Genomic DNA, 23233 nt, shown 5'->3' with positions numbered 1-23233 from the left:
AAAAAAAAAAAAAGACAGGGGATATAGCTTAGTAGTAAAATGCCCCTGAGTTTAATCCCCAATACCAAAACAATGAATGATGAATGAATAAAAGAAAAAGGGTCAGGATGCAGCATAGTGGTAAAGCACTCATGTGCAAGGCCCTGAATTCAATCCCCAGCACCAAAAACAAAAACAAAAGCTGGGCACCAGGGCACACACCTGTAATTTCAGTGGCTTGGGAGGCTGAGGCAGGAGGATCACTAGTTCAAAGCCAGCCTCAGCAATGGTGAGACACTAAGCAACTCAATGAGACCCTGTTTCTAAGTAAAATACAAATAGGGCTGGGGATGTGGCTCAGTGGTTGAGTGCCCAAGTTCAATCCCTGGTACAAAAAAAACAAACAAACAAGAATTTCCATTTTCTTAGTATCAATCATTTCTGTAAGATTCTCATCAACCTTACTGAGCGTGTGATGCAAATAGGCACAGACATATGTAAAGTAGGCTAGGCTAGGCTCATTTGTTTGTCTCCCATAGATTTTCTTTCTTTTGGTCCTGCTGAGGATTGAAATCAAGGCCTGTATATGCTAAGCAAGTGCTGTGCCACCTGAGCTACAGCCTCCTCTCCCATGGCTTTTCTTTCTTTCTTTCTTTAATTTTTTGTTTAGTTGCTGATGGACATTTATTTTCTTCATTTATTTATATGTGGTGCTAAGAATTGAACCCAGTGCCTCACACTTTACCACTGAGCCATGACCCCAGCCCTCCCATGGGTTTTCAATGACACCTCTCTTTTTTGGTACCAGGGATTGAATTTAGGGGTGCTTTGCCACTGAGCTACATCCCTAGTCCTCTTTAAAATGGTGATTATTTAGGCTAGGGATATAGCTCAGTTGGTAGAGTGTTTGCCTTGCATGCACAAAGCCCTGGGTTCAACCTCGGTTCAATCCCTAGCAACACCCACACACAAACACGTCTAAAATGGTGATTATTTGAACTGAGGGCCTAACACATGCTAGGCAAGTGTTCTATCACTGAGCTATATATATATATATTTTTTATTTGAGATAGGGTCTAGCTAAATTGCTAAGGCTGGCCTCAAGCTTGCAATTCTCAACTGCCTCAGCCTCCCCCGTTGTTGGGATTAAAGGTGTGCACTATCTTGCCCGGCTTTTCAATGACCTCTTGTGATGCATACAACCAAAGCAAAGGAAAACTTGGATGCCATCACCAACTTCTCTCACTCATTTGGTAAGAAAACTCAGAGAAGCATTTTGTGGTGTTTCAACACAGAACTAGCAAGAAATATCAATACCAACGTTTTATCTCATACGTACTCTTGCATAATTTTTGGACCAGAGAACTGGTCTGAAAAATGAATGGATTCAATCTTGTCAGCATAGTGTGTAAGAAAGTGAACCATCTGAAAAACAGAAAATAAAATTATTTTTTTTAAAGTTGATTTTGATGCATTTCCCTTTTTTCATAAACATTTCACCCTTCAATCCCCTGCAATGTTGCTCAGACCAAAAAGTTTTAAAATTAAATATTTTTATTTATTTTATTTTTTGAGAGAGAGAGAGAGAATTTTAATATTTATTTTTTAGTTTTCGGCGGACACAACATCTTTGTTTGTATGTGGTGCTGAGAATCGAACCCGGGCCACACGCATGCCAGGCGAGCGGGCTACCGCTTGAGCCACATCCCCAGCCCAATACTGTTCTTATACAGTAGCTGAAAATATGTCTCAAAGCAAAATTGTAAACAAGAACGAAAGTATGAAAATCTAAAATAATTCAGGGGATTCTTTGAGCTTCATTCTCAGTCCTTTTAATTTTGAGACAAGGTTTCATTAAGTTGCTTAGGGCCTCCCTAAATTGTTGAGGCTGGCCTTGAATTTGCAATCCTCCTGCCTCAGGCTTCCTACCTGCTGGGATTACAGGCCTGTTACTACACCCAGATTCAAGGATTCCTTTTTTTTTTAAAATACCAAGGATTGAACCTAGGGGCACTTAACCCGGAGCTACATCCCCAACCTTTTTAAAAATATTTTATTTAGAAACAGGGTCTTGATGAGTTGCTTAGGGCCTCACTTAGTTGCTGAAGCTGGTTTTGAACTCAAAATCCTCCTGCATCAGCCTCCTGAGCCACTGGAATAACAGGTATATGCCACAGTGCCTGGCTCAAGGGATTCTTTTTTTTTTTTTTTTTTTTTTAAAGAGAGAGAGATGAGAGAGAGAGAATCTTTTAATATTTATTTATCTTAGTTCTCGGCGGACACAACATCTTTGTTTGTATGTGGTGCTGAGGATTGAACCCAGGCCGCATGCATGCCAGGCGAGCTCACTACGGCTTGAGCCACATCCCCAGCCCCTCAAGGGATTCTTTATAAACATGTCACCTTGAATTTACATTTGGAACTGTCCCTGAGTTATTCCATAATTTAATGTAAGTAAGATATACTGTTACCATAACACAATCAAAAGAAAGAAATGGTTCTCTGAACACCCTCTTCTCCTATGCTAATTGAAGCTCAAAATTATAGACCAAATGGCATGGTGAAAATAATTGAAGTTGTGTTCCTTCTTAAAAAAAACCTGAAAGTCATTAGCAATCCCAGAAACAATTTGCTATTCATTCAGAGAACTTCTTGACTAATCAAACAGTACTTCTGACAAGTTGAATTATTGCTTAAATATGGTATTTCAGAATTGATGTGAGAAAGGAATATATAATTAATGCATTAACATTAAGGATTCATACAGGGTGACTTTCAGGAAAAGCCTTCTCAATGCCAGGTCTAGCAAATATAAGTCTTTTTTACATTTACCTTTGTATCCATCATTCCCTCTGTGACTTCTCCCATCTCCGACAGGATGGCCAAAGAGTCTGGCAGTCCATACTTCGCTCCAGACTTAGGTTTATCACTACAAAACTCACTCTGGAGGAAGAAAATTTTGAAAATAAGATAGGACATTTGATTATGCACAAAGATTTTGCCCTCAAAAAAGCATCTGTATTAACATATTTCAAAGCTTAACAATTTGAGTAAGGTAATTGTCTTGTGCAATGAAAATCTATTTAATAAAGAAGCACAGTTTCTATACATATTTCAGTTGGAAAAACTTGACGTACCAGATCCTGCATCTCTTTCTGCAGTCGCACCAAAGCTTTCCGTGTGCCAACAGCAAACACATAGGTATCCATGTCTTCATCATTCATAGTTACTTTTATTTGCTTTTAAAACAAAACAACAAAGCTTACTATTGGGTTCTACCGTAGGTAGATTTCTAAATGGTCCCTAAGAACTCCCTTGAGTGAGATTTGCAAGTATGTGTCATCACTCCCATAATTATGTTGTTATAAGGCAAAAGGTCCTTAATTGATTGATTTTGAATTAACCAAAAGGGACATTATCTTGGGTATACCCACTAAGCATGCAAATCCTTAAAAAGGATGAGACTCTATGAGAAGAAAAGAATCAAGGAGTGAAAGGGCTTAAAAGAAAGATGAGTGATAAAGAACTGAGGGTGGCCTCTAGGAGTTGAAAGTGGTTCCCAGTTGGTAAGTAGAAAGAAAACAGAGCTCTACAACTACAAGAAACTGAATTATGCCAACAACCTGAATGATCTTGAGAAAGTGATGCCCAAGAAGGAAACTTTAATCTTGCTGATACCTTAATTTCAGCCTGCAAAGACCTGAGCAGAGAACCCATGCTTGGACTACTTATTTTCACAAACTGTGAGATAACAAATGGGTGTTATTTTAAGCTGTCAAATTTGTGTTAATTTGTTCTGCAGCAATAGAATACTAACAGATTCATATAGGAATACTCAAGTCCAAAATTCAGCATTAACAAGATCCTAATTGAAGCTGGGTGCGGTGGCACACACCTAAAATCCCAAAGGCTCGGGAGGCTGAAGCAGGAGAATCGTGAGTTCAAAGTCAGCCTCAGCAAAAAGTGAGGTGCTAATCAACTCAAGTGAGACCCTGTCTCTAAATAAAATACAAATAGGGCTGGGGTTGTGGCTCAGTGGTGAGTGCCCCTGAGTTCAATCCCTGGTACCCACCCATGCAAAAAGATCCTAATTGGAAATGTGCTATAAGAAATACATTTGGTTTTTGTCCCAGGTTTCAGGCACCAAGCTCCTAAAACCTTTAGAATCACATGAATGATTGGAGTATCTTTTGTTATTGAGAAAAGAAATGCAATGACTTTGGTTGGCTCCTAGATGGCATCAGAAATAGGGCTAGTCATTATAATAATCAAGGGCTTAGCGGGTATGATCTTTCAGCCCTATTCAAGATATCTGGGAAAGAAAGGAAAAATGGAAATTGAGTTCTACAAAGACTCTAGAACAGGAATGGGGATTTAGCTCAGTGAACAGCACTTGCCCAACATGCTCAAGGTCCTGGGTTCAATCTTTAGTACCACAAACAAACAAACAAAAAAAATCCTGAATAAGATACAGAGGGCTTCCAAGTTAGTGAACTCATCAACTTGTTGGAAGAGTAAAATGTTCAGAAAGGTCATGCTCCATGCATACCCCTCTCCTATGTACCACCCTTTATCTCTCTTTTATTTGGCTATTCCCGAGTTATATCCTTAAAAATAAGCCAGTAAATGTAAGTAAAATGTTTTCCTGAGTTCTGTGAGATAATCTAACAAATTAATGAACCTGGCCAGAGGTTGTAGAAATGTCCAGTTTTTATTTTGAATAGTCAGAACTGTACATGGCAATATGGATGGCCTGGGATCTGCAATTCCCTCAAAACAGGAATAGTCTTGTGGGATTGGACCCTTCAGCCTGTGGGATCTAAACTAACTCCAGGCAGATAGTATCAGAATTGAATAGAATTTTTAGCACTCAATTGGTGTCCAGAGAATCAAAGAACTGTTGGTGTTGGAAAATACCCCCAAAGCAAGTAAACAACTATTAATATTTTGCATTGGGCCAAAATTAAAAGCCTAAAGAGTCTGATATGACAAAACATGGCCCTACTTGTCATCTTATTTATATTTTTAAATGTTTGAGTCAAATAATTATCAGTTTTTCCAATAATATGGAAAAAAGAAATGTTACTATTGGGTAAGATCTGGCAAAATAGCAGCCGTAAAAGAAAAATTTTTTGCTCTTTCAACACTGACAGAAAATTATACAAAGTCAACACTTTAAACAGAATCCTACAAGAAAAAAAAAAAAAACTAAATATAAAGAATCATGGGTGTGGGCTCAATGGGCTCAATCATGGGGGTTATGGTTCAATGGTAGAACACTTGCCTTGTACATGTGAGGCACTGGGTTTGATCCTCAGCACCACATAAAAAATAAATAAGCGGGGCTGGGATTGTGGCTCAGTGGTAGAGTGCTTGACTAGCATGTATGGGACACCGGGTTCGATCCTCAGAACCACATACCTGTAAAATAAAGATATGGTGTCCACCTAAAACTAAGAAATAAAATAAATATTTAAAAAATAAATAAGCAAAATAAAGTTATTGTGTTCATCCACAACTAAAAAATACTAAAAAAAAAAAAAAAAAAAAAAAAAAAGAATCATGAGTTTATTAAGGCAATTTCTCTTTGAGAGGTAGGAGAAAAGGAGGGAGGAAAGGAGAGAATAAAGGATGACTGGCCCAGAGGAAAAAGAGAAGAGTAAGTACATTCCAGGAAAGAAAAGAACATGATTCAAACACTAAAGAATAATTTCTATGAAAAGATGGCTGAGGAGGTTACAGCAAATTTTCTTCTTCTTTTTTTTATTTTTTTGAGTAGTGGGGATTGATATGACAAAACATGGCCCTACTTGTCATCTTATTTATATAAGGGCATTTAATCACTGAGCCATATCCTCAGCCCTTTTTTATATTTTAGAGACAGAGTCTTGCTGAGTTGCTTAGTGCCTCACTAAATTGCTGAGGCTGGCTCTGAACTTGAGATCCTCCTACCTCAGCCTCCCAAGTTGCTGGGATTACATGCATGGGCTACTGTGCCCAGCTTCTTCATTTTTAACTAATGTTTGGTGGGAAAAGAGATGACAGGAATATTAACTGATAAGGCCTAAACTTTAGTGGATTAAGTCATCAATGGCGACATTAAAAAAATCAAAAGATGTAGATTTACAACTAAAATTGAAATCTTTAAAATAATGAGTTTCAAGGCGAGGCATGGTGGTGCATTCCTGTAATCCCAGCAGCTTGGGAGGCTGAGGCAGGAGGACTGCAATTGAAAGCCTGCCTCAGCAACTTAGTGGGGACGTAAGTAACTCAGCAAGACCCTGTCTCTAAATAAAATATAAAAAGGGCTGGGGATGTGGCTCAGTGGTTAAGCACCCCTGGGTTTAATCTCCAGCATCAAAAAAAAAAAAAAGAGTTTCAATCCAATAACATTTGAAAGTACTAAATTTATAAAACTAATACAACACTTACTTAACACTACTTTGTACTTTGACATACACTTATATATCTCTTATTAATTCATATAAAAGAAGAAATTGTCCTTTTCTTGTTTTGTTTATTGTTGTTTTTCAGTACTAAGGATAGAATCCAGGATGCTCTACTATGGAGCCACATCCCCAGTCCTTTTTATTTTTCGTTTTGAGATCCTTGCCTAGGCTGGCTTTGAACTTGCAATCCTCCTGTCTCAGCCTCCAGAGATGCTAGGATTACAGGTGGGTGCCACCATGCCCAGCTATTCTATATATTTTTGTTTCTTGTACCAGTGGGAACCAACACAATTATTTACTGAAAGAATTAAGGAAGGAGGAATGTGGCATTTCTAATAAAGGATACATTGGCAGATTAACAAGTTAATTTAATAAAGGAAAGAAGGTATGCCTAACAATAAAGTTCTTAAATCATGGTTTGAGCTCCTTCAACCAAAATTAATTATCTGAAGCAAAAAATCTGAGAAGAAACCCAGCTTTTTGCCAAAAACAAAGACATACATAAGAAGCAGAAGTAGATATGAAGGCAAACTATTTGTGACAATTCTTCTTCCTTCTATCAAGGCTAATTTAGCTGATCTCTGTGGTGGTAGAGTATTTCTCCTTCCCTCCAAAAAGCACATTAAGGCCTCCAGATAGTTGTACACTGAGTGAAAGAAGATCTGCTTAAATAGAAAAGGATCGATTTTTTTGGAAAGGGATACAAGTTGCCAGAAATTCCAATAACAATCTGGTAGAAATGGAATAAGGTCAAAGAAGTAACAAATTCAATCTGTAACCACCATATATAATACATACCACTTGATCACTCATTGGCCTCATCATTCGTGCCAGGACATTCAGTAAGTCTTGTCTCTTAAGGAACTAAAAAAATAAGGAGTTAATATAGTTTTAACTTCTACTTACTATAAAGAAAGGGACTTTGAGAGAAAATCACTTGCTTTATCAAATATCCTCTATAACATGCTTGCCAGTTAACAGAATAGTTGAACCTTATTTTAAACCAAACATGAAGAGATGAGACATTGAATTTAGAACATTAGGAACCACATTTAGAAAAAAGGGATGATATACATTGGACCAAAAGTTACTTACCCTCAGCTGGATAAGCATTCCCTCACAGCACACTCTACCAGAACACCACAAGTTATAGATATGCTCATTCTCCTGGTTCAACTTTCCCGTGCTTGTAGCTTCTTTGTTAGTTCCATCATCTCCTAGGGGTAAAACCACTTAATGTGATTCACTGAAAATTTGGGGCCTAATTATCACACCCTTCCTCTATCCTGACTCCAACATGATCACAGCTTTAAGGTAACAATAATTTGTTATCATCTCTTTTGGAGAGAGATTTATATAGATTGGCACTGTTCCTTTTACTACTACTTATTTTTTTAAATATTTATTTTTTAGTTTAAGGTGGACACAATATCTTTATTTTTTATTTTTATGTGGTGTTGAGGATCAAACCCAGGCCAGGTGAGCACACTACCGCTTGAACCACATCCCAAGCCCACTACTACTTATTTTTTTCTAGTTTGTTTAATGTTCCATTTTCACGCTTTAATACATTTGATGTATTTCTTTCTTTCTTTTCTTTTTAAGAGAGAGAGAGAGAGAAATTTTTAACATTTATTTTTTAGTTTTCGGCGGACACAACATCTTTGTTTGTATGTGGTGCTGAGGATCGAACCAGGGCCGCACGCATGCCAGGAGAGTGCGCTACCACTTGAGCCACATCCCCAGCCCAGATTTGATGTATTTCTTATATTTCTTTACTCATTAGTTAATCTAGTTCTTGAGGGTTACTGAGTCATCTTGATGAACCAACCATCCTTATTAAAAGAACTGTTGACAAATCCTAGATATTCTTTAAGAGTTTCATTAACCTCAGTTATGTCTCCTAACAGAGGAAAAAAAAATTCTCTAGCTTTCACACTTTCCAAAGCACCAAACTTTTCCTTTTTTTGTACCAACTTTAGACAGACTATAGTAAAAATATCTCCCACTGAGAGGCAGAGCAGAGGGATGGTTAAGGGGAAGTAATGCAGAATGAATTCTTAAAAAAATCATGTTATATATGCAAATATAAATATACCACAGGGAATTTTACCTTTATGCAAGAACCAAAGAACCAATCAAATACAAATAAACAGAGGAGGGAAAGAAGTCTAATAGAGTAAAGGAAGAAAAAAAGGGGGTGAAGGGGAGGAGGAATGATCATGACCTGAAATCGAATTCAATGCATGTATGAGTTTGTTAGTATGAACCCAAATACTATGTATAATTATAAAGCTATAATAATAATAATAACAATAATAATAATAAAATAATTTCCCAAAGTTTCCTGCACAAAGTTGATTCCTACCCACTGTTCCAATACTATTTTCTGTTGTCATCCTTTCATGTTTCTCTGTGAATTTATGCATGGAGAACAGAGCAGATGGCACTTGCCCTCAGATACCAGCATGTAGTGGGCACAAAAGCTGTGGGAAGGCTCCTCATCATTCAGTGGGACTTGTATGCTATGTGGCCATCCAGACTGGAAGAAACAGGGGCTGCTTTTCACTTTTAAAATTTTTGTCTCCATGAAAAACAACAGACTCTAGCAACCACATGAGAATGGAGCAAGAGGGAGGGCAATGAGTCAAAAACTGTTTATATTTTTCAATTTCCTGGTCAAAAAGTACTCTGAAAAACTACTGCATAGAGGTGAAAGTATCATAGAGAGGATGGACTTTGGCAATTTAATAGTTCAGCCATGTTTTAACATTTCTGCTCCCCAGTTACCTCCTAAGGAAAACAAAAATTATACCCAATTGATGGTGTTGTTACAAAGAGCAAATAAGAAACAATGTATGTAAAGTACCTAGCACAATATATAAATAGTCTGCTAAAGAATAGAGTTGATGGATCCCTATTTACTATTTTTAAAAATATTTTTTTAGCTGTAGATGAACACAATATATTCTATTTATTTACTTTTATGTGGTGCTAAGGCTGGAACCCAGTGCCTCACACGTGCTAGGCAAGCACTCTACCACTGAGCTACAACCCCAGCCCCCCTTTTTACTATTAAAGTGGAATAAAGTGATACCGGGGTGCAGTGGAGCATACCTGTTATCCTAGCTACTTGGGAGGCTGAGGAAAGAGGATTGCAAGTTTGAGGCCAGCCTGGACAACTCAGTGAGAGCGTGTCTCACAATAAAAAAATGTTGGGAGTGTCACTCAGAAGTACTTTCCTAACATGTGTGAAGCCCAGGAATTAATTCCCAGTATAGCAACGCCCCCCCAACAACAAAAAAAGTGTTAAAATGAAAAGTAGAGGTTCATGTGAGGGGAGTCCACTCCACTTCTTATACTGCACAGTTACAGATATTCCTCCAAGTACTTCAGTGTATATCTCATCAGAAGATTCAGTACCTTAGAACTGGGAGAAATTTAAGGGGCTTTCAACTTCTTTTCTTTTCTTCCTCCTCTTTCTTTCTTCCTTTTTTTTTTTTTTTTTGGTAGTACAGTACTGGAGATTGAGTCCAGGTCCTTGAGCATACTAGGCAAGTGCTCTACCACTGAGCTACATTCTTAGCCCTTTTTAAAAAAGATCCTAGGTTTCATTAAGTCACCCAGTCTGGCCTCAAACTTGTGATCCCCTGCCAGAGCCTCAAAAGTGGCTGGGATTACAGAAATGTGTCACTGTGCCCAGCAGGACTTCCAATTTCTAAAGGTGAATTGAAAGCATTTATCGAGTTACTTATTATATAATGTCAAAATTTCATAGTTTCAACCAGAAGTTTATCAATTTTTGGGGGGTGTGGGGAGGATACCAGGGATTGAACTCAGAGGCACTCAACCCCTGAGCCACATTCCCAGCCATATTTTGTATTTTATTTGGAGACAGGGTCTCACTGAGTTGCTTAAGGCTTCCCATTGCTGAGGCTGGGTTTGAACTCATGATCCCCCTGCCTCAGCCTCTTGAGCCACTGGGATTACAGGGGTGCACCATCATACCTAGTTGTTTGATAAAAGATAAAGAAATTATTACATAAATGCAATATACTCAGTACATTAAACTTAAAAAAAATATGTATCCTCTTCAAGCAGTACATGAAAGCAATTGGACGCTTATACTTAGAAAAAAATGCACGAAGGTAAGTTACTAGGGAACAAAACTGAACAAATTACATTACTCTATTATGTGCATGTACAAATATGTAACAAAGAATCTGAGAATTACATATAATTATAATGGACCAATTAAAAAACATGTGTGACAAGAAAATGCATCCTCTTTAGCATTTACTGAAAGCAGTTAGATGCTTATGCTGAAGGGAATAAACACTTCTTACCAGACTATTTTCAAGCAGGGAGCTGGACATATATTGGCCTAACTTACCCACTAAGGTAAAGTTGCTCTCCAAAAGCTCTCTATGAGTGTTAAACCAGGCCTGTGCTAGGCGACTATTTTTATTCTTTCCAATAATGTAGTTCATGATATAGGCGAGCAGACCAGTCACCATCAAAATTTCTAGATAATAACTCTCCCAACTGTTCTGGAGGTGTGCAGGTACCTAAAGAATCAAAATTATTCCATTTAATATTGGATAAGGCTGAATGATAAGAGTCTAATAATGGTATGAAAAATGAGAAAACCCATAAGTAGAAATAAATCTCTTATAACTGTGACTGAATATGATTATACATCGAGAAATAAGCCTATTTTGGTTTTTTAACTTAGTTTTGTAAAAGATTCTTTAAGGAAATGTTAAAGAGAATCAGATGAGATGAAAAGCTGGCAAATTCTTTGTATTAACTTGGTTCTGAGTCCCACCCCAAAATATATCCAGTGTATGGTATACCTGTTTATTTATTTCTTTTTTAGTGTGTGCTGGGGTTTGAACCCAGGAACACTTAACCACTGAGCCACATCCCGAACCCTTCTTATATTTTACTTAGAGACAGGATCTCACTGAGTTGCCTTGCTAAGTCACTGAAGCTGGCTTTGAAATTGTGATACTCCAGTCTCAGCCTCCAGAGCTACTGGGATTACAGGCATGCACCACCATGCCTGTTGATTTATTTATTTATTTTTATTTATTCTAATTAGTTATACATTATTTATTTCTTGATAATAAAACCAGGAGAACTAGAATAAAATAGCCGTTCTTTTTCCAGATATGATCTTTTTTTTTTTTTTGGATTGGTGGTGCTGCTGTGGATGGAGCCCAGGGTCTTTGCATGCTTAACTGGTGCACTACCACAGATTTCTAGGTATAGATGTTTATCAGAATAACTGATGTTAAGCTATTTCTCAATTTCCACTATTACATCAACACCAGCCATATGTCACTAATTATATTTCTGGGATTAATGACATCAAGATGTTTTGTTGGTTAATTTAGAACTCAGAACCCTGTATACCTACGTCAACAATTGTTATTGGGTCTTTATTTTTGCTAGAAGTAGTATCTGGTTTGTCTTCATAACCTTCAAATTCTTCGTCATCATAAGGTTCATTCTCCGTATCTCCCTCCTACAAAAATGAGGCACAATCTGTTTTTCTCTACAAATGTCACCAGCAATAGTGTCTCATTTTGCAGGCAACGTTTGTAAAGGAAAAGAGAACTTGTTAACAGAAAGCCCAGAACAGAGATATTAGATGTTTTTAGCAAAATATCAAAGTGTTCAAACTTTCAGTCCTAAAATAAATAAGTTCTGGAGACTTAATGTACAATATAGCATGGTAATAATTAGTAGAATATTATATATATGTAAAATTTGCTATGAAAACAGATGGTAAGTATTTTCATTACACATACAAATAAAGAAAACTATGTGAGGTGACAATATGTTAACTAGTTTGTGATGATCACTTCACAATGTATACACATATCAAAACACCATGTTGTACAATTTAAATATACGTAATCTTCATTTGTCACTAAACTTCAATAAAGCTGAGACAAAAACCCAAAAACACAAAAATGATGACTCCCCATACTTTAGAACCCAAAGTTCTAAACCTAAATAATGACAATCCTCACCCATACACAATATCTATTCTCTAGCCCCTTCCCTAGCCAGGATTGCCATAGAGGAGGAAAACACAATTTACCATATTTTTTAATGTAAAAGGTGGAAACATCACAAATTGTTTTTCAGTAGGGAAAACTCTATCTACTGAAGAAAAATGAAGATTCCAGAGAGTAAAGGTCTCCCTAGATCTGTGTCTTATTTCTAATATTTGAGAAGTGCTAGTTATAAAATTTCCCATCCTCCAAATTGGGGAAAAAAAAAATCAATGAAAGAAAACCCCACCTGGGTATCTGCATCTTCAAAATCTCCTTCTTGGTTTTCATCTTGCCCTTCCAATTCCACAGTGGTCTCATCTTCGTCATCTTCAGTAGTTATTACCCGTTGAGGAGACTCAGTAACAGAATCTTCTAGGACATCTTCAAATTCAGCAAAGTCATTATCATCATACTCTACTATGTCTTCCTCATCCTCAAAATCATCAAACTTGGCTTCAGAGACACTCCCGAACACCAAAACAACAACAAAGAAAGCACAGAAAGCTTTCATTGCACCTTAAAAATAAGATTAAAAAACAAAACAGAGTCTTAAAATGAACTCTATTCTACATATAACAGATTTTGTAAATAGTAAAAATAAAAATTTAAATTTAAAATAAAAAAACCTCCCCTGCTTTTCTCTTACTCCATATTCTCAGATTTCAAAAACATTATACAAAAAAAAAAGTCAGATCAAGAGGCTTAGATCTAGTTTACACCTTGTTACTAGTTATCTGTAAAATCTTGGACAAATCATGTCATTTCTTTAGGGTGGGGGTCTCTGAAAATTTTTTTCCATTTAAACTGAGTGTTCCATAAAGGAAATTTTTTTCTTTTTTTCAACATACACTTGAGGGCTTATACAAAGCTTTCTAAAGACAATGAAAAGGACATATCATGAAAGAATAAGATACAACTATTTACCTATTAGTGATACCAAAAATAATCTGTAAACAAGCTATGCAAGGATGGGGAAGTCACTCAGTACATGTCAAAGGCCTTGGGCTTGATTCCCAGCACTGCACAAACACACAAAAACGCCATTTGCCCTTAGATCAATTTTTTATATGTGCCTGCACATGTTATAAGAGTATTCACTTAAAACATTAAGTGCTAGGTACTGTTCTAAAAGCTTTATGAAAAGCAACTGATTTAATCCACAAAAAGCAAATGTTTTAATCCTCATAACAATCCTCTAAGGAAAGCATAATTACCCAAATCCCCATTTCACAGACAAGGAAAATGAGGCAGAGATGTTAAATAATACAACTACCACATGACACAGACATGTGATTTGATTCCAGAGTTTTGTCTTCAGAATCTGTGCTGAGCCATTCTCAAGTTGCTTCTCAAATGTAAGCTGGCAGCTGTGGCTTTATATTACTTAGAGTAGTAATTTACTAACAAACTGTTTCTAGTGTATATGGTAGAATGCAACATTACCAGCATTTTATAGCTTTCAGAAAAGAATAGTAAGTATTCTAACAGTTGAACAAGTTTGTGAACTAACAAAAATAATGAAAAAAATCTGTGACAAACAAAAAATCTTATATGAAAATATGAAAAACAATGCAATCATTTTATCTAACAGTTAAGGCATTTATGCTGCAATGGAAGTAGCTAAGGGGGCTTGGGATGTAGCTCAGTGGTAGAGTGCTTGTCTAATATGTGTGAGGCCCTGGGTTCGATTCTCAGACCACATAAAGGTAAATAGATTTCACCACCATGTTCGAGGAGCGCCTGGTCCAGGGGTCCATCCTGAAGAAGGTGCTGGAAGCCCTCAAGGACCTCATCAACGAGGCCTGCTGGGACATCAGCTCTGGCGGTGTAAACCTTCAGAGTATGGACTCGTCCCATCTCCTTGGTGCAGCTTACCCTGTGCTCCGAGGGCTTTGACACATACCGCTGTGATCGCGACCTGGCCATGGGTGAACCTCACCAGCATGTCCAAAATACTAAAATGTGCTGGCAATGAAGACATTATTACATTAAGGGCTGAAGATAATGCGGATACATTGGCACTAGTATTTGAAGCACCGAATCAAGAGAAAGTTTCAGACCATGAAATGAAGTTAATGTTGAACAACTTTGGAATTCCAGAACAAGAATACAGTTGTGTAGTAAAGATGCCTTCTGGTGAATTTGCACATATATGCCGAGACCTCAGTCATACTGGAGATGCTGTTGTAATATCCTATGCAAAAGATGGAGTGAAATTTTCTGCAAGTGGAGAACTTGGAAATGGAAACATTAAGTTGTCTCAAACAAATAATGTTGATAAAGAAAAGGAAGCTGTTATCATAGAGATGAATGAGCCAGTTCAGCTAACTTTTGCACTGACGTACCTGAACTTCTTTACAAAAGCCACTCCACTCTCTCCTACGGTAACACTCAGTATGTCTGCAGATGTCCCTTGTTGTAGAGTATAAAATTGCTGACATGGGACATTTAAAGTATTATTTGGCTCCCAAGATCGAGGATGAAGAAGGATATTAGGCATTCTTAAAATCTGAGGAAATAAAACTAAGCTGTTTGAGAACTGCTTCTAAAAGACTGAAAGTCTTTTCTGTCACCAAATTTGTAACTGAGTACATATGTAGATGTTTTCTGTAAATAACCTAATTTTCCCTTTCCTACCTCTACAGCTTAAGAATAAAATCCAAAATCAAATCTGGTTTTGTTAACCTAAAAATACTTCTTTCTGCCTTACTTAGAAACACTTCTAGTGATTTTTATAACAAAAGGGTCTTGACTTTAAATGCAGTTTTAAGAATTGTTTTTCAATTTAAATAAAGTTATCTGAATTTCAAATGTCAAAAAAAATATATAAAAATAAAACAAACAAACAAAAAACATTTAGGGGCCGAAAGCTGTGGCAGACACTTGTATCCCAGCAGTTCAGGAAGCTGAGGCAGAAGAATCCCAAGTTCAAGGCCAACCTAAGCAATTAAGTGAGGCCCTAAGAAACTAAATAAGACCCTGTCTCAAAATAAAAAATAAATAAGGCTCAGGATGTAATTCAGTGGTTGAGTGCCCCGGGTTCAATCTGTACAAGTACAAAAACAAAAACAAAACAAAAAACAACCACCACCACCAACAACAACAAAAAAAAAACCAAAACCCCAACCATTTAGGTTTATTTTAAAAGTCCTGCCCTCTTATCTAAACACGAGACTTACATCATCTGCTATCTAAAAAGCATGTCCATTTTCATGCTCTACAATCCCCCCCGCTACCTCATACTATACTTGGTAACTATTTTAGGCTTTGTGAAGCAGTCACTGTTGGGTACCCTTTAAAAATAACTCTTTAAAAATGTAAGACATTCTTAGTTCAAAGGCCACCTCTAAGGCTTTGTTTGCTGACCCCTGTTCTATGGTTACCTTAAACTCAGCAGGTATCTGAATTTCCCTGTTTTTATAATATCAATCTCATTTTTTCCAGTCTTGTTTTTAAAAATGAGACATCTAATTTCTCATTTCTTCTGCATTTGAAATTTAATCCGTCATCAAACCCCCATGTATTCTTTGATTCTGTAAGCCACCATGATCCAAATTATCACCACCTGCTAAGAAACCACAGCATTATCCTAAACTGAATTCTTTCCTACTCCCTATTTCTCTTTCCTTAAAACCACTGTCATCTTTCTAAAACAACTTTGGTTACATAAGTCATCAAAGGCCAACCAACTCCTGCAAAACAATATAAAAATTCTTCTGGCTTTCACTGTTTTCTATAAAATGATCCTACTATATCAACTACACCTTCACTAAGCATACAACCATGCCACTAAGCATATGATCATGCCAAGATAAGTAAAATGTAATTCCTGACATAAATTTGCCCAGGTATTTAGCTTAAAGAATATGTATTACAGTATTACTTATGACAGTACAAGTTTTGAAACTATTTGGTTAAATAATGGATGTATCCAAACAAACCTACTTTTGCCCATTAAAATCTGTTACAAAGAAGTTAGAAACCATGTTGTTTTAGGAGCAAATGGACATAAAGGAAAAGGTTTAAAAGTACATATATCTACATAGAACAGTAGGTTAGTGTGTATGGTATGTTTATTGGTATTATCTTTCTTTTTCTTACTTTCCTATGATATATGCTTGTAATTAAAAGAAATAATTCTTTGTAAATAAAAGTATATTTTCTGCATTAGGGAAAGAAGACAAGGAACAGCTATGACACAAAGGCCTGAAATAACATATTTCAGTTTGCTAAGCATTGGGTTTGCAGACTTGCTGAAAAGGACAGCAGTGGCCAGATAATGATGATCTTTATATGACACACCAAGAACTTTGGATAACTAGAAACAACTAAAGGATTTTAAATAGGAAAACTATACAGATTTGCAACTTAATCTTCATAGTTTATAGGCAGCATGAATCTTAGAAGGGTACTTGACACAGGAAACTCAGAAGTGGCTGAGATAATTAAACAGTATTTAACTGGCAGTGGCAGAAATGAAAAATAAAAATTGATTTGACAGATACTAAGAATTATATTTGGCAACATAAAGTAACCAGATGCTGGGAACATGGGGAAGAAAGATCTGCAATGATTCCAAGTTTTGTTTAAATAAAAGTGAATAGCTGGACAAAGCCATCCTTCATTGAGATAAAGAACAACAAAGGAGAAAAATAATGAGGAAAAAGATAATAAATTCAATCTAGTACTTATTTAAAAAGAAAGTAAATGGAAATATAAGAGTTCAGGATACAGACTTGAGCTTGAAAGAGACACACTATGGGAATGCACAGATCACCAGAAAGTATTGAGCTGAGTTGGTGAGGGGTTCAAGAGAGAAATCACCCAAAGAAAATCTGGAAACAAATCATAATAGCCAAGAGGTGGGCTTATATCTCCTGTAGTATCTACCACATAGAAGGCACTCAACAAGTATTTGTTCATTATTAATTAAAAAGAGTTAAAAAGTATTTTAGGGTACACCTTTTCAGATCTCAGGCTTAAACCTTTTCAAACAGATGCTGTCAACTTGATTAATAGACTGCAAAACGGAATGGTCCTTTTAGACTGAATTTTAACTTGGAACTTTTAAGAATACACACACTGAAGCATTTTAAAGATAACTCAGCATGTGACAGGGCTCCTTCAAGGTTATTTAGGTTAATATTATACAAGCCATTTGTGTATTGGCTTTTCCTCTCATAAGTCTCTGCTGCACCTGTCAACCCATTTCTCAAATGTACAATTCCGTGCCAGGTCACCCAGTCTCTAGGACTCCTGAAGCTAGGGAACACTGAACCAAGGCAGGGCACAAGCACTAACAAGTCTGGTTTGATTATTATCTATAAACTCACTGGGTAGTCTCTCAGTGACGGACTCTGGACTTAAAAACGAAAGAGTAAGTAAAGCAACCATTCTTTGCTGTTATTTTAGAAGAGGCCTCTGACATTAGTCCTCTGTCTCCTTAAAAGTTTGGTTAAAACCCCGCTTTATGTTAACAATCTTCAGAGAAGGCTGACTACAGAAAGTAATTGCATCTATCAAACCACTCTTGTTTAGTCTCTCTCCACCATGGAGAATCCATTTATCCCAATGTTTATGCTCCATTTTTTCCTGCCTCACGTTGTAAATTTCCTCTAACTTTGTCCTTTAGGTTGGCATTTGCTCAGAGCTTTGTGAAGATTCCAAAACACACTAAAATTACCCCAGTCCCCAAAAGACCAATAGAAAATGAGTCAGAAGAGTGAACAAAGATTTAATATTTAATATAACATATATACGTATGCATGTATGTATGTGTGTGTGTGTGTGTATGTATTCTTAAAAAAAGGGGATATGAGAAGTCGCGGGGATGGATGCATGTCACCATTGGCAGGGCAGAAGGGCTGGTTAGGTGAAAAACAGGACCGAATTATAGGCCACGCAACTCAGTCGCCGCTCGGCCTGACCCAGCCCCATCGACTAATGCATCACGGCCCGCTACCTACCTGTTCCCGAGCTTAAAGCCCGCCGGGCGCTCCTGCGGCCTTGCTTCTCAGCCTGGCTACCACCTTTATCGTTGCCGAGGTTTACTGGCGGCTTTGCCAGTAAGACAAGGCAGAAGCAGGTAGCTCAGTCACACCGCCCCTCTTTTCACGTAATCTCTGCCGTCCGTTACGTAGAATGCGTGTGGTTGATCCGCGCCTGCGCTGGGCGTGGGGGGCGTAACGCGAACTCAGTTACAGCACCAGACCTACCCCTCCATCGCCCAGAAGAAGCGAGATGGGGCTTCTGGGAAGGTTACATAATCCCCGCCCGTGGGCCGTAAGTGCCCTCACCGAAGCCGGCATTTTCAATTAGGGTCCAGTCGGGTTGACGTCACTCTGAACTGGTGCTCCGGAAGCTAAAGGTGGCCATGCTCTATGGGACCATGTGGTCACAGGCATGCGAGGAAATGTTGCCCAAGTCTTATTTGCAAAGGAGCTGATTTGGGATCGACTTTTTTTTATGTATACATGGTTTTCAGGCAACCTCCTTTCTCTTGGAATTTTTGAGCGACTCCCTGTTACTGCCACTCTTTCTTCATCCCAGACCCCCTTTCTTGACGGGCCATGAACACTTCACCCAGCAGCACCTTCCCGTCAAAGTGCCCAAGGAGCCTGTGAGGGATTCTGGAACTCCATGGGCGGGAAGTAGCGGAGCCTTCCGGCAGCCGTAGCCCCCAGGCCCCGCCCTTTGGCCCGCGCTCTCTTTACTGCGCATGTCAGGTGTGTGTTCCCCTCCCCCCGCCAGCAACGGGCCGAGAGGCGGCGGCGGCGGAGAAGGGGGCGGAGAGGGAGGAGCGCGGCGGGACGGGGCCTGTACCGCGCGTACTTTGGGCCGTGGGATTCTCTCCTCGCCGGCGGTAGTAGCAGCTGCCGCTGCAGCCATAGCAGCAGGTTTGTGGCAGAGGGGGAAGGGGAGGCAGGACGCGGGGTCGCTAGCCCTTTGAAGCACTAGAGGTAACTGGGGCCTAGCGAAGGCTGAGGAACCCCGGCCTCGCTTAACAAAGAGTCAGCGGAGCCTCTGGGGCCGGGGAGGGATGGGAGTGCAGTCTGAGGCCTCGAGGGAGCCTTCGGAGCTGCGTCGCCCTCCCACGGCTCCCGCTGCTAGCAACTCATGCCGAGGCCCAGTTGGCGGCTTTCCGGAGGCGGCGCCTGCCAGGTTAGGGAAGGGATTTGCAGGGTGCTGGGCTCCGAGGCCGAGAGCCACCGGGAGGATTCCGACTCAGGTAGGCAGGGAGATAAAAGTCCCGGAGTAGGTGTTCCCGGTAGCAAAAGTTGACAAACAAGAAGATTGTAAAGACAGTGATCTTTGTGAAACCTTGGGTAGATCAGGGGTTAGCATCACCATTGTCACAAACTTTTTGCGGCCTGCTTGAAAGCTTATGTTAGTAAATAATTTATGTGGATTGCAAGCACGCACACCAAAAATATAGGGAAAAACATTAGTGAGAGTTTGGGGGAGGGCACTATAGATTCCTTATCCTGTGAGCATTTCCTTCTTTGGCCCTCAGTCTTTTAGTTTGCCTTTTAATTTTCTGTGGCTTCCCTGTATGTTGTTTAGTAAATGATTTTTGTATATTTGCGCAGCCACATATACACGCACGAGTTCCTACGGGGCAAAGAACTGTATATTAATTCATTTAAACTTTTTAGAGTCCCGCCCAGTTCTGGCAGGTAGAAAGTGAGCGGTGTTTAGAATAAAAATTTGTCTTTAAACTTTCATCGGTGAAAAATTATTTTTCTGTACCCAGAAGGAAGATTATGTAGCATAATATAATTCATTCATTCAAGGAATATTTCTATTGATGCCTACTGTGTGCCTGTTCCCTGCGGTTGTTTTAGATATTGAGAGGTCTGTGACCTCTGTCCTCATGAAATTTTCTTGTGGGGAGGGAGACAGATATATGTTCTGATGTATGTTAGAAGATAATCAGTGCCTCAGGGGAAAAACAAAGCTGAAAAGCAGGATGGGAAGGTGGTTTCAATTTGCAATAAAGTAGTGAGGGAAGTCCTTTCAGACAAGTTGATATTTAAACAGGAGGAGATGAGGGAGTGAGCTGTTGAAGTATCTGGGGAAAAGAACATTCCAGTGGAAGGAATGGCAAGGATAAAGGATAGAGGAACAGTGAGAAGACGATGGGCTTGAAGTACTGAGCAAAGGAGGGAGTAATAGGAGATAAGTTCAAGAAAGATGGGTGGGGGAGGACCAAGACATTTTAGGCTGTTTATGAGGATTTCACCTTTACTCTGCATAAGATGGGAACCATCCCCCAGCAGAGAACATAAAATTTGACTTGCATTGTAATAATGTAACATAATTTGTGGAGGCCCTCAGTTCTCCAGAAATGTGTTCTATCATAAGGATAGTCATAGTACTTAGTTTTATTAAATAACAAAGAAAGGGATGTTTTTAAAATAGCTAATCCAGCAATTACTTATATTTGGTTTTAGAAGAATGTGATGGAATTTTTGTTTTTTATACAGATTTTCATTAAAGTACTAATTAGTGTACAGTGTGAGATTTCTCAAAGCAGATCATTAGGCAAAGTAGATGCTCATCAGGTGCCACTATTCCCCAAAATTTCCTCCAAAAACTCTAGTAATAAAGTAACAATTTTTATAATCAGTTGTTGTTTTTAGTGTACTACTTTCTTTCTTTATTGTACTAGGGATGGAATCCCCAGGGGTGCTGTACCATTGAGATCCACCCCCAGCCTCTTTATTTGGAGATAGTCTCTGGAAGTTGTTGAGGTTGATCTAAAATCAATGTGTGATCCACCTGCCTCAGTTTCTCAAGTTGCTGAGATTACAGGAGCGTGCCACCGCACCTGGCTCCTTAATCTACTACTTTTAAAGTCATTTAGTCCATGTCTTATTTTCACCAAAACACAAACTCTAAACCAGATTTCATCCTTACGTTGTACTCTTTGGTACTTCCATCATTTCTCTTTAGAATGTCTTCTTTCTCAGCACATCTCTATCCTGCTTACAGACCTAACCTAGGTTCTAGATCTCTTAAGAAGCTTACCCCAACTTGTCAATTTCTTGCAGTCTCTGTTATCTTCAGTGTCATAAGGTATTCCAATGTGAGTCTGAGTTGAAAGATACTTGATATTATCCATTTACCAATGGACAGATTGATTTCTGGAGAAATGATGATGATAAACATAATGTCTACCAATATGCTTTGAAGACTTACTATATACCAGGCTTTGTCAAATGTATTTTTGTGTATGAACTCAGTTTTTCACTCCAACCCTTGAGGTAGGTGATATTCTTACCATTTTACAGATAGAGAAACTAAGACCCAGAGAAGCTAAATAACTTTCTTGTGATTTGGTATCAAGTTAGTGGCAAAACTATAATTTGAACATAGCCTGTGTTACTTTGCTGTTCTGTTGATTTCCTACTAAAGTATAGAATTTTAGAGCCTAGAAATATACCAAAAAGGACTTTATGCCATTTTAATTTTTTCTCTGCAATCATTTTGTAGATCTCTTTGAGTATGTTGAGTAAGCATGAATAATTATTGAGTAATATACTCTGGAAAACATACTATAAAAGATTTTAAAGTATATAACTCTGCCAGGCATGGTGGCATACACCTGTAATCCCAGAAGCTCGGGAGGCTGAGGCAGGAGGATCATGAGTTCAAAGCCAGCCTCAGCAACTATGAGGCTCTAAGCATCTCAGTGAGACCCTGTCTTTAAATATAATACAAAATAGGGCTGGGGATGTGGCTCAGTGGTTGAGTGCCCCTGATTCAATCCCCAGTACAAAAAAAAAAAAAAATACATAACTGTTTCTTCAACCATGATGCCTGTAATGTAGAGTTCAAGAAATAAAACAAGAACATAGTTCTTGTATAACTTGTTTAATTACAATTAAATGTCAGGTTTGTTTTTTAAATCAGTTCCAAGTTTCAAACTTGGGATTCTCTTTCCTCGACCTCCCTAGTTGCTGGGATTAAAGGTGTGCACCACTGTGCCTGGCAAATGTCAGATGTTTTAAGACCAGACAGGGAGTTTGATGGAAGAGATACTACTTCTCTAGGAAATTATATCCATGTCATTGCTCTAGGAGTTGGTATTTTATATGGTCTTTGAAGGATACCAAGGGTAAGTAGATATAGTGAGAGATTTAGAAAGGAGAGAATCCCAATAGCAGGAAAAGCATTCATCAGAGTTCCTGGTTTTCTTGGGAAACTGAGTTCATGTGGGAAATCCTGGTTAATATGAATAGTAAAGTAGTTTGCTTATTCCAGTCTGATTGAATAACTGTAGAGAGGTACTGAATTGTAAGAAGTAACAGAATCAGGAATGTGTGTTTGGAAGGCCTGAGGCCAGGATCTGGAAAAACCTGGAGGAATAGGGTTTTCAGTGAGCAAATCAGTGCTCATCTCTCTGATATGAGTAGTTCCACTATAACCACAAAATGCTATTCTGCCAAATGAAGTAGATATTTGGGATGCCTCCAGAACTGCAGTATCTTGGATGGGCAGAAGGTAGGGTAAAGCATAGATCTTTTTTCGTTTATGGCTGTAGATGCCTTTTAACACTGTTCTTGGCCTTCAAAGCTTTGGCTGTAGTTTGACTTTGAAAGGGGCAGGAGCTTCCTTCTTTGCCTTCAGAGTTACTTTGATGAAAAGCCATTCCCCCGCCCCACATTGATTAAACTGAGGAGTGCTCTACCCTGAACTACATTCCCACCCCCCACCCCTTTTGATTTTTCATTT

General features: G+C 38.5%; 2 protein-coding genes and 1 pseudogene across 2 annotated transcripts in view; 2 read left to right on the top strand and 1 right to left on the bottom strand.

The window, feature by feature from the left end:
• Nucleotides 1–19119, bottom strand: part of Ccdc47 (coiled-coil domain containing 47) — a 28287-nt gene extending 9168 nt beyond the window's left edge. The window contains exons 1-9 of the mRNA XM_076870246.2: nt 18463–19119; nt 12744–13012; nt 11851–11958; nt 10822–10996; nt 7524–7645; nt 7227–7292; nt 3117–3218; nt 2812–2922; nt 1319–1404 (exon numbers count right to left, since the gene is read on the bottom strand). Coding sequence (XP_076726361.1) covers nt 1319–1404; nt 2812–2922; nt 3117–3218; nt 7227–7292; nt 7524–7645; nt 10822–10996; nt 11851–11958; nt 12744–13007 — 1034 coding nt within the window. The 5' untranslated portion in view covers nt 13008–13012; nt 18463–19119. The remainder of the gene's footprint in view (nt 1–1318; nt 1405–2811; nt 2923–3116; nt 3219–7226; nt 7293–7523; nt 7646–10821; nt 10997–11850; nt 11959–12743; nt 13013–18462) is intronic.
• On the top strand, nt 14222–15004 carry LOC143410197 (proliferating cell nuclear antigen pseudogene; annotated as a pseudogene).
• A 119-nt stretch (nt 19120–19238) lies between the features above and the next one.
• Ddx42 (DEAD-box helicase 42) overlaps nt 19239–23233 on the top strand; it is a 40121-nt gene continuing 36126 nt past the window's right edge. The window contains exon 1 of the mRNA XM_076871098.2: nt 19239–19392. The gene's annotated coding sequence lies outside the window, so the exon portion shown is untranslated. The remainder of the gene's footprint in view (nt 19393–23233) is intronic.

Source organism: Callospermophilus lateralis, chromosome 11 (assembly GCF_048772815.1).
Source record: "Callospermophilus lateralis isolate mCalLat2 chromosome 11, mCalLat2.hap1, whole genome shotgun sequence".
Lineage (NCBI taxonomy): Eukaryota > Metazoa > Chordata > Mammalia > Rodentia > Sciuridae > Callospermophilus > Callospermophilus lateralis.
The sequence above is the reverse complement of the archived record's forward strand: the minus strand, read 5'-3'. Positions and strand labels throughout refer to the sequence as shown.